General features: G+C 50.4%; 1 protein-coding gene across 1 annotated transcript in view; it reads left to right on the forward strand.

The window, feature by feature from the left end:
• Positions 1-17,436, forward strand: part of GRIK4 (glutamate ionotropic receptor kainate type subunit 4) — a 501,670-nt gene that overhangs the window by 402,128 nt on the left and 82,106 nt on the right. Inside the window, exons 11-12 of the mRNA XM_061440611.1 lie at positions 8,526-8,633; positions 13,705-13,908. Coding sequence (XP_061296595.1) covers positions 8,526-8,633; positions 13,705-13,908 — 312 coding nt within the window. The remainder of the gene's footprint in view (positions 1-8,525; positions 8,634-13,704; positions 13,909-17,436) is intronic.

Here is a 17,436-nt window from a genome sequence, read left to right on the forward strand (position 1 = left end):
AGTGAAGTCGCTCAGTCGTGTCCGACTCTAGCGATGCCATGGACTGCAGCCTACCAGGCTTCTCTGTCCATGGGATTTTCCAGGCAAGAGTACTGGAGTAGGGTGCCATTGCCTTCTCCGACATAACTGACTAAGCCTGCACAAAAGCCATGACACGCACAGCTCAGTTGACAGGGAACAGTATTGCTGTACTATGGGTAGGCCAATTCATTTATTTCCGTTTTGCAGCCAAGGAAGATTCAGAGAGGTTAAGTGACTTGCTTATACATGGCAGAGGAGTTAAGAAAATGTGGGTCTTCTGGTGCCCTCCCCTTGTGAACTCCTATGCTCAGTGCCTAAGAAACTACCCTGTACCTTGATCAAGATCACTCTTGTGGACTCTTGCACAGAATCCCTTCAGGGCTGGTAATCTCCAAAGAACAAGTTCACGGTGATAAAAGAGGTGTGTGGGAAGGCCCAGGACGTAAGCTCAGGGTAGCCTGCACCTGTCCTAACCCAAGCAGATGGTAGAGCAGTAAATAGAACCCAAGTTTTAATTCCAGTTTCATCCCATATTAACTGTGATCCTCGGCAAGTTTGATATCTCTGAGTCTCAGTTTCATTCATTCATTTAACCAAATGAATTCATTTATTTCATGCATTCATTGTTTCAACAAAAACTTGTCTGAAGTGCTTACATTTCTCAGATGGGAATGATAACAGAGTTGTTACGCAGAATCAAGGGCATTTGTGTAATTAAATCGTGGCTGAGTGCCCGGTGTGCAAAGGTGATCAGTAAGTGTTTGCAAACTCTTGACTCTGGAGCAGAAGAACTTGTCCAGCCTTGGGGCTACGTCAGCCTGTCTAGAAACTGGATCCTGGCAGTGCTGAGAGCAAAGAACAATCATATACACGAAATATTAAATGTTACAGAGCCGTGTGCGTACTCACAGAGGCAGGTACGGTTGTGAGGAAATCCTTCAGGGCTTTACAAATGAATCCCTTTTTACCTACTGGGGAGAGAACAAAGCGGCAAAATGACAGCCTCTAGTGATTCTAGGCAGGAGGGAGCAGGAGGGCTTGGGAGCTGGAGGCGTGTGGCTTCTCTGGGCAGGACTAACAGCGGACCAGAGAGAAAGACAGGTAGTGAGTGATGGGCTCATTAATGAATGTATAATGACAGCCTGAGACAGATGCTCTAAAGGAAAAGAATGTGGTTCTGGGAGAAGTTTGACTTTGGGAGTTAAAAGAAAGCCTTCCTAGAGGTAGTGATTTCTAAATTGAGGCCTGAGGGGTTAACAGATATAAACTAGATCAAAGTTTGAAAAACTTCTCTTGTAAACAGGCCCAGAGGGTAAAAATTTACACTTTACAGCTTTACTGTTGTAGATGAATGTCACCACAGACGGAACAATCAATGAATGGGTGTGACTGTGTTCCAATAAAACATTATTTTCTGAAACAGGCAGCAAGCCAAATTCAACTCACAGTCTGTGGTCTGCCAACCCCTGAACTAGCCGAAATGGGGCTGCAGGCAGGGGGTCGGGCAGCAAGGAGAGTCCCAGAGAGGGAACGGCAGGCACAAGAGACCCTGACGGGAAGTTTATTGCACTTGAACTGAAAGTTTTGCCTGGAGCAAAGATAAGGCCAGGAAAGAGGGTATGAGAAGAACATGGAGGGTGGGCAGAGGCCAGGCCTTGTAGGGCCCGGTGGGTGTGGAGGGCTTAGTATGAAGGACCCTGGTCTTTATCCTTAAGAGTTGAAGGGTCTCAGCAGGGGCCAGTGTGACCATAGTTGAGGCTTTGTAGAGATGGCTGGCTGCTGCCAAGTGTCTAACAGAACAAACAGAGGCCCTGGAGGTTCCCGGTCCTAGCCAAGTTCATTGGGAGCTTGGATGAGGATGGAAGCCGGCAAGTATGAGACTTGGAGAAATTAAGTGACTTGCCCTGTGGTCACGGTGCTGGGATGCTAATGCAGATCTCCAGACTCCACACCAGTACTTTCAGAAAGCATCAGGGGACACCTGAGGTCAGGGCTCCTGGACAAGCATTTCCCACGATGCCTTGCTGAGGGAGTGACCAGCTTGCTTATGCTGACCCAGGGTCACGCAGCAGACCAAAAGCAGGTCTCTGACACTCATTCAAGTGTACGGCAGTCGCCTCTCCGAGGGACTGTGGGCTGCCCTTATCAGTGTCACAGAGTCTGTTCGCTAAAGGCCCTAGGCCCCATCAGACCTTATCTCTGCTTTTTGTACAGGAGTTCTTTAAAGCTTGGTCCCTTGGTTGCTCAGCCAGGGATCTTAAATACAGCTGCGGAAAGGACAGAGCCTCTTTGAGACAGCTGTCCTGATAGCAGTCAGAAATGACAGTTCACCATTAGAAAAGAGATACTACGAAAAGCAGACAAATTAACTTATGAAAACACAGAAATGAGGGTGAGAGGCCACCACATTTCAGAAACCGATAAGCAGCGCTGTATCACAGGACAGGGTAATAATTGGCTTCGAAAGGATGACACTGCATTAAGGTAAAGACATGCACTCTGTTTAAGAGGACAGCAGAAAGTATTAATATAATTCCCTTGTAAAGAATTTTGGGAAATAATACTTTCAGATAAATAATTAAAATCCCCGCCCCCAATTTTAGTGCTTAACAGAGCAAGATTATTATTAATTTATACGGATTCTTTGTCTTTGGGGAAATTGGGTGAATGATACTTTCTGTGCACATGCGGACACATCCCATATCATATTTGGACATATGGGACACATCCCATAATACCCTGTGATATCCCATATCATACCGATTTTCATATTTGACAAAGTACTTCTAGTTCCTTCAAAGAGCATAGAATCAGTAATGAGAAGGGATATACTTTTTTTTTTTTAATATCATGATCTTAATAAAGCAGCACATTGGTCTTGTTTTGAATCCTGTTTTTTCTCCATGTATCAGCTCTGGGATTCAGGTAAATTATTACCTTGTGCAGAGGTCACTTTCCTTACTCATAAGTAGGGTGGCAGTGAGATTCCTAGACATAAATGGGCACCCATCCCAGGACCTGTGAGCCTGGTGGCACCAGGGATGTCCTAGAACCGGCTTACCCAGCTAGCAAGAGCTCCCCCGCTCCCCAGTTTTACACTTCTCTTCCCAACTCAGTGTCCCATGATTACATGTTAGCAGCTTGAAATCAGCCTCAGTGGGAGTGTTTACGTCAATGAAATGGACAAAGAAGACCTTGGTTTATTTATTTGGCTATGCCAGGTCTTAGTTGCAGTATGCAGGATCAAGTTCCCTGACCAGGGATCAAACCCATGCCCCCTGCAGACCTCCAGGCTCCTCTGTCCATGGCATTCTCCAGGCAAGAGTACTGGAGTGAGCTGCCAATGCCCTCCTCCAGGGGATATTCCTGACCCAGGGATCAAACCCAGGTCTCCTGTATCGCAGGCAGATTCTTTACCATCTGAGCCACCAGGGAGACCCTGGTCTAATCTCATAACCCAAAGTCTACAGTGCAAAGTGTGGGGTGCAGAAGAGACCCCACCTTCTGTCTCAAACAATGACATTACAAATGCATGCACTCTGCGCATGTATTATCTCCTTTAATCTCCTCATGAACCCTTAGGAGGTAATCATTACTATTTTAACACCCATTTTATAGATGAGGGAAACAGGCTCAGAAGGATTAAGTAACTCACCCAGAGTCACACAGCTTGGAAGTGAAAGGTTGTTGTTGAATCACGCGAATACACCAGGATTCTTGGCCCCCGGAGGAGAAGAATTCAATCCGGAGCCAGAGACGAGGCTTGATCGCTCAGAGCTTTTGTGTAATAAAGTTTTATTAAAGTATAAAGGAGATAGAGAAAGCTTGTGACATAGGCATCAGAAGGGGGCATAAAGAGTACCTGCTTGCTAGTGTTAACAATGAAGTTATATAATCCAAAGAATATCTGCAGGTTGTAAAGACCTCATCAGACCTACTCCCATAATTTACATTTTAAGGTAATACTGTCCTCAGGCAGGATACATCCTTGTAAAGACCAGGTCTACTCCCATAATTTACATTTTAAGATAACAGAAGGTTTAATCCAAAGACTGTCCTTAGGCAGGATACATTATTGTTATATAATCCTAAGGAATGTGGAGAAAGAAAAAAAAGTTTGTCCTTTCTTCCTCCTTGAGAATTCCAGACCCCTCTCTCCTTGGGGACCCCTAGACTCCCTATCAACCTGCCTAGGAAATGACTCTCTCAGAAGCAGAGAAGTCAAGTTCAACTCAGGTCCTCTAACACTGGGGCTGTTGCACGCATAGTGCAGACTGTGGGGTGCTCAGTGGTGAGTGGAGGCTGGAATCAGCATGCCCAGCTGTGCACCTGCTGGACTACATCGGCCCAGAGGGATGTCATTTTCCTACCTGCCTGAAGGTGCTGCATAGGTTTGCAGTGGTGGTGTCCAAGTCCAAACCCTCTCCTCCCTTCCCTGCAACTCCTGGGATCTCTAGTGGGAAAGTAGAGCAAGTGGGAGAGAGAGAAAGTGCAAAGAGAGGGCCCCAGGAAGACATTATTTGCAGCATAATCAAGCTGGCACGTGTGGACATGTGGAAGAAGCTTACAAAGCAGCTGTTCCTGCAGAAGGTTTGGGGCAGGTGTCAGTGGGGTGGAGCAAGGGAGTTTGGCTGGAGGCAGAGCCGCAGATTGTCAGTGATGAGAGCTGTAGCTCCTGCCCACCCCTGGCATGTGTCTGGCATGGAAGGTGCCCAGTGGGTGGGGCAATTAGCCTGTATCCCAGGGCGCCTGGCTCTGCCTCTCGCTCTCCCTCCCACTGCCTTTCTGCAATTAGATTGCTCTGGGTAGTAGCTGCCAAGCCGCTTTGTTGGATCTGATGAGTTTATTAATTTCTTGGGGGCTAATGGGAGTGTTGGGGGGAGATTCATTTCCTGACTGGAGCTTGGGGGCTAATTCATCTCCTGGCCATGTCCCCAGAGGTGGGAGGTGGCAGGGGACATGGCTCAGGCTGTCAGATCTGGCTCTGGGTAAATCATTTATATCCCTAGGTTTTGTGCGAACCTATCTCATGGCTTGGGTCAGACAGGGAGTCCAGGGCTGGGGCAGGCGGTTAGTGAGCACTGGGTCCCCTGAGATCAGTGAGGGTGCGGAACTGGTAGGGGGTGAGGCGTTGCTGGTCCTGTGAAGTGCGTGCTTAGGGGACAGGACTCTGAGAAGTTCAGTCCTGTCCCACACATCCAGATGCTGACATCCAGACTAATTGTTTTGAGGTCCTTCTGTTCAAATCTGGCCCTTCTGATCCTAGGAGGTTGCCAGGAGCCAGTTCTAGCCATCTTGAAGATAGGGAAGCAGACTCATTTCACTTGCTTTTGTGGATATAAAAACCCAGGAAAGAAAAAAGCTGTGTCCCGGATTCTTGCTGTATGGCTGAGGCTCCTTTGAGTCTTTCCTCTGGTTGGCCAGGCTGCTTACATAGAGGACACATTAGCATCCCCAGCCCAGAGACAGCAGTGGACACAGGAAGGGTCTTGGATTCAGGAGTCAGACAGCTCTGGGTTCAAGACCATGCACCACCTGCTAACTAAGTGACTTTGTTGTTGTTTAGTCACTAAACTGTGTCTGACTCTTTGCAACCCCATGGACTATAGCCCACCAGGCTCCTCTGTCCATGGACTTTCCAGGCAAGAATACTGGAGTGCCTTGACATTTCCTTCTCCAGGGGATCATCTGACTCAGGGATTGAACCCACATCTCCTACATTGGCTGGCAAGTTCTTAACCACTGAGCCACCACCTTAGGCAGGTCATTAAACCTCTGCGCTCTAGTTTCCTTGTAAATAAAATGAACGCACTGTCACTGCTCCACAAGGTTGCTGGGAAAATTCAACCAGCTGATGGAGCTCATTCAGCACAAGAGGTGTCTGGTAACTCTTGTTCCCTTTCCCCCTTCACTTGAAAATCTTGCGGCTTATCCCTCATCCTTCCCGACTCTTTCCCCAGCAGAGAGAGGGGCGGAGGCCAGGTAGCTCAGGCTGTACCCTGACCTGGCTGATCCCTCCAGGGGGCACTCCAGGCTCCTGCTCTTGCCTCACCAACAGGAACACTCAGCATGTGAGAGATGATGGTTTCCTCTGCTTCTAGGTACCAGTCCCTGAGCAGGAAACTGGGGGCTGAGCCTGAACAAGCCAGTCCCTCCCCCACAGACTAGCGGGGGAGACGGACATGTAAGCCGAACATGCGGTAGGACGCTGGAAGAGCCAGAGAGGAGGCCACGAAGGCATCCTTGGCAAGGCGATCTGGGGCTAAAAGCACAGGGATTAAAGCTCAGGTGTCTCAGCTGATGGCGAGGTTTCCTCAGGCAAGTTGCTGGGTGGGCTCTTTTATCTTGGCCTCAGTTTCTTTATCTAACGAGGCTTCCCATGTGGATATGCAGGAGATGCTGCTTGTAAACTAAAATGATCAGGAACTCGCGCGGCACCTATCTGCCTTTGTAGAGGTGGAGACACCAGTGGCATCCTTGCTGAAGCTTGGAGAGGGGTTTTTGGTCATCTCTCCTTTTTCAAAAAAAGGTTTTTTTCTCTTTTGTTTATTTGTGTATTTATTTCTGGTTGTGCTGGGTCTTTGTTGCTCCGAACAGAATTTCTCTAGTTGCAGCGATCAGGGGCTCCTCTTCATTACGGCGTGTGGGCTTCCCACTGTGGTGGCTTCTCTTGCTGCAGAGGACAGGCTCTTGGTGCACAGGTTCAGTAGTTGCTGCACGTGGGCTCAGTGGTTGCAGCTTGCAGGCTCAGTAGTTGTGCTGCAAGGGCTTAGTCGCCCCACAGCATGTGGGATCTTCCAGGACCAGGGATCGAACTGGTGTCCCCCATATTGCAAGGCAGATTCTTAACCACTGGACCACCAGGCAAGCCCCCATCTCTCCTTTGACAGATGAAAAGCACACTTGGAGAGAGCATCGGAGCTCTTGCTGGAACTGGAGGTTTCCCGCCTGGCCCTCCCCTCTTTAAGCTCCAGACCACGATGTCAGAGAGATGGTTCCTGCTCCCCGTGACTGTCAGCCTTCTGGGGGTGGGTCCAGAGCCAAAGCTGAGACGAGTCTTTTCTGTGGTTGGAGCTTCCACAAGAGGAATCCAGAACCCAGCTCTGGCGGGTGGAGCCATGTGGCATCCATGGAACCTGTGAGAATTTTCCAGGGAAGCTGCTGCCGGTGCCTGGAGACGCCTGGCAAAGGCAGACGTGTGCATTTCATTGGGTTTCTAGCCAGCTGCCAGCCGACTCTCCTGGCTGCCCACCTCCAACACCCAGCAAAAAAACGGTTTGCCAGGGGATCCAGCTAGTGGAAAGATACTGGTAGTACAAACACGTATGTATAGCTTTAAAAAGGGTCCCACTGGGAAAACAAACAAATTCTCTAAAAACCCAATGATGCTGAATTTCGATTTAGGTGATTTTCTTAGAAAGTGGAACTAAGTGGAACTGGTGGAACTAAGTTATGGATTTTTTTCCCCCTCTCTAGTCAAGACAATGAAGAGGAAGGAAACTAGCAGGTATTGAGTTTCAGCTTAAATCCATTCTCACAATGACCCCAGGAGGTTTGTATTATTCCCATTTCACAGATGAGGAAATGTGTTCAGAGAAGTTCAGTCACTTCCGGGGTGATGCAGTTGAGATCTGAGGTCCTGGGTCTGGCTGAATAATGTAACATCAAACTGTCGTTTGCGTGATTTCCATTTGTTCTGGGAAGGCAGGGCAAACGTTGCCACCCCCATTTAGACCTGGGGAAACGGAGACTGGGAAAGATTCAGGTAACCCGCCAAGGTTCTCACAGTCAGCAAGTGACTCCACCAAAACTAGAGCCTGGCTCTTCCCTTTTATGGTCCATGCATCCACTGAGCCATTCAGCGGGCATTTATTGAAGAGCTGAGTAAATGCCACGTGGTGGCCATGCTGGTTCTTGTTTAGATGATGAGGCTTCCTGAAGGCAGGGTAGAGCGAAAGAGCTGTGCAGCTCAGTCCTGCCTCCAGTTAATACAATTCCCCCGGCTCCCCATCCTTCTGGGTGAGAGAGCGTCCCTGAACCGCATTCCATTCGTGATTTCTTTTTTCTGTTTTTAGTTTTTATAGGAGTATAGTTGCTTTACAATGTTGAGTTCATTTCTGCTGTACAGCAAAGTGAATCAGCCATATGCATACGTGTGTACCTCTAACTCCTCTTTTTTGGATTTCCTTCCCATTTGGGTCACCTCCATTCCTGATTTCTTTTCCCGTTTTCTTCTCCACCTCTCTCTTAAGTCTTGCTTTCCTTCACAGTCTCCCTACCCTTCCCTAACCCCCCGAACCCTAGTAGCCCCGTCCCAGTTCAGCCCCTCTGCTCCATACTCTGTGTGGCTCCCTCCTTCTGTGACTTAACCATAGCCCCGCTAGAGGCAGGGGACAGGCCTCTCAACTCCCCCAGCCCTGGAGTCTCACGGGATCTCAGCACCCCAGCTCCCCAGCCTCCACCTCCCCCCAGCCCTTCCCAGCCTCTCTCCTTGGTCTCCTCAGATTGGCCAGTGGCATGTGGCAGACGGCCTCAGCATGGACAGCCGCCTGTACGCCTCCAACATCTCTGACAGCCTCTTCAACACCACCCTGGTCGTCACCACCATCCTGGTAAGCGGGTGCCCCTAGGGCTTCCCAGCTGCTGCTCCCTGGGGTGCCTCCTCCTTCTTGCAGCCTCCCCAGGAACAGAAGATGGGAGCTCTAATCACAGCACCGAGGCCAATTTATGACAGTGTAATTAAACTCAAGTTGCTGCTTCATATGGAAATGATATCTGATGAGTTCCAAGGCAGCTGGGGAAGCAGGATGGGGTGGCGAGACGGCAGTTTGTGGATGTCTCTAATGGGGGCACCCCAACAACCGGGGCATCTGTGTACGGCCAAGGGCAGGGCACCTTAAGACACAGTGGGGAGAAGTCCACCAGGGTGGCCCCTACTCTTTCACGGCAGCCTGCTTTGCTTGGTGCCTACGTGTACAAATCGCACCCCTGACAGTGGACACCTGAACTCAGTGGGTTTTTATGGCCTGTGATTTCTTCATTTCCAAACGATCAAAGGAAAGTTCTCAATCTACAGAGGAAGGGACCATCTGCCTTTTTTATTTGATCCAATTCTCTTCGATGATTACCCAGCCCTTCCCGCTGTGTGTCAGGCACTGTGTTCATTCCTGGGGACACGAAGATGAGTAAGACTCAGTCTCTGTCCTCAAAGAGGCTGTAATTTAGTAGATGGCACGAGTCAAGTATATTCATAGCCAAAGTCATTTACTTCTCCCCTCCCCCCGCCTACAACGACATCATGTTTTTAAAGATTTGTCAATTAAACCAACTGCATATTTTAAGTAATAATGAGTTTCCCCCCTTCCTCCACCTCCTTTTAACTAATCAAAAGCCTACTTCCCTGTCTGGCCCAGCGTCTTATCAGCAAGAGATAACCAGTGTGGCTGCACTGATGTAATTCCAGCTCCAAACAGACCCAACTATTAGTGAGTCTGTTCAGCCTTATCATTGCTAACTGTGCAAAGTCTGGAAATGTGTCCGTTAAGAAAAGGACCTTCTTTTGAAAGATTAGGCTTTCAAGATAATGAAAACCTCCATCACTACGTTCATAAACTCCGGGGGCCCAGGAGCCCTGGACTGGAATAACTGATCTCCTGTGAGCAGAGCAGGAAAAAAGCCAAGAAATAGGCTCATGTCTAGCACTGCGGGGTTTGAAGGAAGGAGAGGTCCCATCCCAGCAAAGGGGTGGTCAGCAAAGCCTTTCAAGAAGAGGGACCTTGAGGATGGGCCTCAAAAGACAGCAAGAGATAAGGAGGGAGAAGTGGACGAAGGAGAGCCTTGTTGGGCACTCAGGAAACGCAGGAAAGGGCAGGTTGCTAGGACATGGGCATAGGTAGAGAGGGAAGGCTTGAGGCTGGAAAAGTGGGTTGGGTCCACAATGCTCAGGGACTTGAACGCCAGCTTATGGGTTTTCCCTTCACGTGGTATGAGACAGGGGTCACTGAATACTTCCATTCATTCACCGAGTATCTGAGGGGCACGCCTGTGTTCTGGGCTCAGTTCTAGGTGCTAGGGTATAGACAGAGCTGGGGAAGGGGAGTGGGGTGCTGGCCTCACTAAGAAGGGCAGATCTGAGCAGAGACCTTAAGGGGGTGAGGTGACACGTGGTGGTCTGGGAGGAACATTCCAGGCAGAGGGAATAGTCACAGCAAAGGACGGAGAGGCAATTCCAGCTCACAGAGTTTTTGCCACCCCCGTCTCAGCTCAACCTTAGCTCATCCAAAGCAGTGTGAAAACGTCAGCAGGATGAGGGGGTGATGGTGTCACCTAGACCCCCAGATCTGGCATGCCTGGCCGAGCTGGGGCCACACTGAGCAACAGTCCTGGCTGAGGGGGACTTTCTCTGCCTATGAAGGGCTTCCTGAGTCCGTGCCCTGCTGCCCATCCTCAAGCACATGTCCCAGTTCCTGCTGACCATTTGGAAGAGAGCCTTGGCAAATGGTCTTTCTGATGGTTTATCCCTTAAAACTCAGCACATAGTCCTGTTGTGTCCTGCTCTTGACAGGGTGCAGTTGGAACTTGTGATTTATTGGTTAGCACCAGCTAATGCACAGAATTGTTGTTGTTTAGTCACTGAGTCATATCCAACTGTTTGTGATCCCATGGACTGTGGCCTGCCAGGCTCCTCTGTCCATGGGGATTCTCCAGGCAAGAATACTGGAGCGGGTTGCCATGCCTTCCTCCAGAGGAATACACTGAATTAGCTGCAGCAAATACCCCACCTTGTGTCAGAACCTGGGTTAAGCTTTTTGCCCGCATCACTATCTTCCGTTCTCCCAACGCCCCTGCGAGGACGGGGCCCCAGGCCAGCACTCAGCCCCTACACTTTCCAAAATGCCTGTGACTCCTCCCTCTAACATTGGCCTTGTGTTTATTCACTCTAAATATGCCAGTGGATTTTAAATTAACTAAAGAGTGCTCAGGGAGAAGAACTTTGTGAAACTCCTTGGGGTCATTAAAGATACCCTAGGAGGTTGCCTTCCAACCCAGACATGGAAACTCCCCAGCTATGCACTTTTTACCCACACAATCCGCAGGTGCTGAACACTGGAGCCAGGTGGGGACACCATGAGGAGTCAGGCCCAGGCCCACGTACATCCTGCCTGGGAGGCAGCAGGTGTAGGAAGATGGAGGGTGTGAGTGTGGGACCCTGGCTGGGAGCACAGTAGGAATTCTCAATGGGACCCCAAGGGCAGTGTTGCATTAGGTTAAACAGAAGGACGGAGAAGAGCCCTTGAGCCAAGGACGGCGTGTATGGAAGGCAGGGAGCCTGGCTGCGTCTCATTGACAGGACAGTGCACTTGATCATGAACCAGAATCACATCACCTTCAACTCAGAGGTCCCTCCCCCTGGCACGGAACCTCCTGCCTTCCCCTCTTCTGCTTCACACTGCTCTCGCCCTTCCTCCGCTCATGACCTCTGATCTTCCCCAGCCCAGAGGCCCCTTCCAGCCTGAGCTCAACAAACCAGCATTTCAGCATTTTCCTCTCTTGGCTTCTAGAACTGTCTCCACCATGATGCTCAGCCATCTCACCTCCTGTCTGTCTCTGAATCCACCTCTCCTTCCAAGTCCTGCTCCCAGCTGCCCCTCTGCATTCAGCCTCCTGACTCAGCTGGACCTGGGCAACCCCAGGCTCCTCTCTGTCACCCCCATCGTATCCCCTGAGCAAACCTCTCCAGAGGAGCCAAGCCTTCCCTCCTGCCCCAGGGCGACTCTGGTGCACTCCTTGCCTCTGCCCTCCTCCCTTCCTCTCTGAACCCGCTGACCCTGGCCCTCCTCTCCATCCTCAGGTCCACTTCCCGGACTCGAGTTCGCCTTGACTCTGGCCCTCCTGGGACTTTGCTGCCCTGACTTGCACTTCTCTTTCTTCCTTCTCTATCTTGCCTTTTCTAGGGATCCCTCCCTTTCCACCTGCCTGTACACTCTTGTCCCTCCCATCCTAAGACCACCTCTCTTTCACCCTGCTGCCCTTGGACTACCCTCCAGTTTAGGGGATCATCCATCAAGGGGTCGGTGGTCGCCATTGCTGGTAGAGGGGAACTGAAGTTTGGAGAGAGACGTGACTGGGAGCGGCTGGGTGGAGAAGCGCTCTGCCGGCTGGTCCTTATCTCCTAACCTCCCAACAACCCTGGCCCTCCCCTGTGCACCTCTCATTCACCCCCATCCCTGCAGGGTCTGCCATCACCTCCCCCCAGCACCCCCAGTCTGCCTTCGAACATCTCCAGTGACACATGGCCCGGTTACCCTTTCACAGCCCTGCTTCCTCTCTGGGTGGGAATGCCTGCCTTCTTCTGCTTGAAACCCCCACCTCCTTGACCTTCATGACCACATTTTCCTGATTTTTGGCTTTTCTGGCTGCTTCTGCTTTGTCCTGCTCTGTGGCTGCTCTTCATTCACCCCCACCCCCGGATTAGGTCTTATCCCTCTGCTGTCCTTCCCCCTCCATGGTCTCCCATATCCTGCCACTTCAGCCACCGCCTCTATCCAGAGGCCCCATCTGTGCCCCCGATCCTGCCCTCCCTCTGTATTCCAACATTCAGTCGCATATTTGCTCCTGAATCACCTATTCAACATGTTCCAAAACCTCTTCCTTTTCAAACCATCCACGGCCATGATGACACCATCGTGAGTCTCCTGTTCAGGCTCTGAGGGTCTGAGGATCCTCCCTCTGTGCTCCACACCCATCCTGGCATCCACCTGGCCCTCTCTGTGCCTTGTCCAGCTCTGAAACCCACCTGAGCCAAAGCACAGCTCAGGAATCTCTATCTCCTAGCAGGAAAGGCTCTGTCCTCATGCCCAGACCTTCTCTCTCGCTCACTTTGTCATATTCTTCACTCACGTCTTTGAGTCTCTAAAACTCTGAGTGCTTCCCTATTATATATGTGTGATGTACCTTGCCCTGGCATCCAAGGCCCGTGCTGACCCTAACTCATCTTTCTAAATTTATCCTCCCATCCCACCCCTGCCCACAAGCCAGGCTCCCACTCAAGGGTGCCTCCATCATCTGCTGAATGGGCCGAGCTCCATCTCACTGGGGATTATGTCCTTGACCCTGCCTTTCCCCTGCCCACGCAGCCCCTCTGTCCCCGCCACTTCCATTTGTCAGTCTGTCATCCTCTGGAGCCCAGCCTGCATCCCACCTCCTCCGTGGAACCTTCCCTGGACATTTCACCTGAGAGACCCAGCCCTTCTCCCAACACCCATGGCCGGACCCATTCTGCCTTGGGTTGTGATCATACGGTGCATTTAAGAACCTTACCTGTCATCAGCATCCTTGCATCTCATAATGCCCTGAGATCAGTCTCTGTGGAATAAACAAAAGGAAAGGGGGGAAAAGGATGGAATGAAATGGGAGATGGGGTCAGATGATGACCTTAAACGAGGTACAGGGGCTTCCACTGGAGCCTCTGTGCAATGAGACCCTTGTGTGTTCCTGGTAAGAGAAGTGCCTTGAAGTCAGGAAAGGGAGGTAATCGCCACCTCCAAAGTGTCCCATTACCCAAGCCACTTCCCTCCTGCACCCCATCTTCTCCCCACCCTCCTGTGTCCCCGGTCCCCTCATCACATGTGGCTGAGACTCCAGGGCTAAGATGAGAATGACAGCTGCCCAGTTTTGCTGCAGGAAAACCCGTATTTAATGCTGAAGGGGAACCACCAGGAAATGGAAGGCAACGACCGCTACGAGGGCTTCTGTGTGGACATGCTCCAGGAGCTGGCAGAGATCCTCCGGTTCAACTACAAGATCCGTCTGGTCGGGGACGGCGTGTATGGCGTGCCCGAGGCCAATGGCACCTGGACGGGCATGGTCGGGGAGCTGATCGCTCGGGTAAGGAAAGAACAGGTGGTTTGGATCTGAGGGTGGGCTGGGGAGGGTGATGGAAGGACAGAAGGTTGTGCTTTATGTTCATGAACCCTCTGTTTATTCAGTCAGTCAGTCATGCTTTTTTCATTTATTTGTCCATTCGTTGCATGAATCTTCCCCGAGCTGGCACCGAGCCAGGCACTGGTGATATATATACATTGATTTAGTCATTGGTGAATAGGACTACCGTGATCCTTGCCCTGTGGCTCTTCTGGTCCCAGTCTATCACCTGTAATGGCTGAGGAATAGAGGCTTTGACCAATAAACGCAGCTTGGAGATTGGGTTCACTTTTTGGACAATTCAGGTGCTTTTTGTTCTGATTTTTTAAAATTATTTATTTTTTGGCTTCGCTGTGTCTTCATTGCTGCACGAGGGTTTTCCTCTAGCCGCAGTAGACAGGGGCTGCTCTCTAATTGCCATGCACGGGCTTCTCATTGTGGTGCCTTCTCTTGCTGTGGAGCACCAGCCCTCGGATGCACAGGCTCAGTGGCTGTGGCACACAGGCTTAGTTGCCCTGTGGCATGTGGGATCTAGGGCTTCCCAGGTGGCACGAGAGGTAAAGATTCCACCTGTCAATGCAGGAGAAGTAAGCATCGCAGGTTTGATCCCTGGGTCTGAAAGATCCTCTGGAGGAGTGCGTGGCAATGCACTCCAGTATTCTTGCCTGGAGAATCCCATGGACAGAAGAACCTGGCGGGCCACAGTCCAAAGGGTCACAAAGAGTCAGACACAACTGAAGCAACTTAGCACACACACATGTGGGATCAGTCGGACACAACTGAAGTGACTTAGCGCACACACGTGTGGGATCTAGTTCCTGGAGCAAGGATCAAACCCGTGTCCCCTGCACTGGCAGGCAGACTGTCAACCACTGGACCACCAGGGGAGTTCCAGTTTTGATGATTTTTTTGATCATCAGTACCCCTGGCAGAGTTTGGACAGGCCCTGGTGTAGAACACACCTACATCAGCTGACTTTGACGCTTGAGAAGGGCTGTCAAAGAGACATGGTTAAATAACAAGGGAAAAGGGACCAACTGTCAGAGGCATTGGTCACAGTTACGGCTGTTTTGTTACTTCTTGTATTATTTTCTGCTATCCTTAATGTGCCCTTACAGACCAGGGCCAAGGCGCACTGGGGAGGGCTGTACATTTTCAGGGTGAATGTGGAGACTTGATTAAAAGGTAGGTGAGCATCCTAGACTGTCAATCATCATTCGGTTAGAGCAAGACTGTAGAAAGTTCTTCCAGGGCCAGAGTGCTTGTTTTCTTGGCACAAACTACGAACATCTGTAAAAATTAAGTTGTCATTAATTCACTGTCTGTATTTCCATAACTGAGTGTTTCTCATCAGGGTGGGTGATCAGCACCCAACGCAGAGATCACAGACCTAGGTTCTTAGAGCGACCTTGAACCGACCCGTCCCTCTCCGTGCTTTCCAAGTGCAGAGGGAGCCCCTGCAGGCTCCCAGCCAGTGCCAACGTGAAGGGGGCTTTACATACATTATCTCTAATCCTCTCAGAACATACCTTTTATTAATAGTTCATTGTTATCCTCATTTTACAAATGTGCCACCTAAACGGAGAGCTTGAATGGTTTGTCTGAAGGCACACCGTCAGGGTGAGACAGGGCTGGGATTTGAACCCAGATGCGTCTAACTCCAGAATCCCACCACAGCACACGACCTCAGCTGGACGGAGATGTTACCAAGGAAGGTCCGCATAAGCCCAGTCCCAGCCTTTGTATTCTCCTTCCCTTTCACCTTTGCTTGCTTTTTTCTTTCCTCTCATCTCTTTATCTGTTAAATTAACATGATTGTAATCCTTTATATATGGGCTTTCCTGGTGGCTCACTGGTAGAGAATCGCCTGCCAATGCAGGAGACATGGGTTCGATCCCTGGGTCGGGAAGATCTCCTGGAGAAGGAAATGGCAACCCACTCCAGTATTCTTGCCTGGAGAATCCCCATGGACAGAGGAGCCTGGCAAGCTACAATCCATGGGGTCACAAAGAGTCGGACACTACTGAGTGGCTGAGCACACATGCCGCCTTTTATATGTACCAAACTTGGGATAAAAGATACATTTTTTAAATCCCAGTCTTCAAGGATAAAAAGATTAGTAGGGGTATTGAGTAAGCAATCCTTGCCAATGCATGATGGAAAGTTCTATATAGACAAAGCGTGTGGAAGGCATCTAAGGGCTGAAGTGGGATGGTGGTTAGGAGTTTTCCTGACAGCATTTGCAGTGACTCAGCGGGGCCAGTAGCAAGGCTTGTTCAGTGAGACCATGAATTGTCGGGTTCCTAGAGTCCAGGAGGGAGGCTCTGCTGGCAGAGTGAGGCTTGCAGGCAATCAATGGAAGACCATAGAAGGCCCAGGAGGCCCTGAGAGCCTCTCACAGGGACAGGCTGGGGGTGAAGCCTTCTGCCATCTTTGAGGCTCAAACTCCTAGCGGATGATGCCCACGCATCAGGAAAAAAGGACATTTGGCTCTTCTCTAAGTTCCAGAACCCCTCCCAAGGCAGTCTTATTGTTTAGAACCCCCGGTCGAGGCGCCCTCTAGTGGTTAAACCTCAGAAAGCTGAACGACCCATCCTCCTGTCTTACTCACGTACTCAGTGACCTTGAGCCCGTTTCTTCAGCTCCCTTGGGCTGCCTTGTGACATGTGGGGTGACTTCAGGGATGTCGGAGTCGGTGCACAGCCATCCCCTTATCAGCCCCTTAATGAGCTGTGATGTGGACTGGCAGGAAGAGGAAAGGATCCGGGACTCAAGGACATGCAGCTTCATACTGAATGATTTGGGCAATCAGACTGGTATCTTAAAATTCACCCCAGATCTGCTTTCAAGTCAAAACACTGCTGCTTTGGTCTCATCAAGATGTGGCTGGGTAGTATTAATTAATTAAGGAATTAACCCGTTCTTTCAATACTCCAGTACTCTTGCCTGGAAAATCCCACGGACGGAGGGCCTGGTGGGCTATAGTCCATGGGGTCGCTAAGAGTCGGACACGACTGAGCGACTTCACTTTCACTTTCAATACATATGCTGGCCCTGATCTAAGGTTCAGTGCTTGATATGTCTGCCCTGATGTCCCCTAGGATCACAACAGTCCTGAGGCCCGCAGCCCTGCTGTATGACCTCTTCCCCAAGTTGCTCAGATCAGAGGTTATAACAGCAAAGCCTTGGGGCTGGCTAGTCAGTGTCCCAGACAGAAGAGACCTCAGAGGTCATCTCACCTAAATCTGTCACTTATATACAGATGAGGAAATGCAGGCTCCGGGAGGTTAAATAACCTGCCAAAGATCACACAGCTGGTAAGTTTAGAGTCAGCATTTAAGCCCTGGTCCAGCTGACTTGGAGCTTCCCTGGTGGCTCAGACGGTAAAGAGTCTGCCTGCAATGCAGGAGACCCAGATTCGATCCCTGGGTCAGGAAGATCTCCTGGAGAAGAGCATGACAACCCACTTCACTGTTCTTGGCTGGAGAATCC

The sequence above is a fragment of the Bos javanicus genome, chromosome 15 (assembly GCF_032452875.1).
Source record: "Bos javanicus breed banteng chromosome 15, ARS-OSU_banteng_1.0, whole genome shotgun sequence".
Taxonomy (NCBI): Eukaryota; Metazoa; Chordata; class Mammalia; order Artiodactyla; family Bovidae; genus Bos; species Bos javanicus.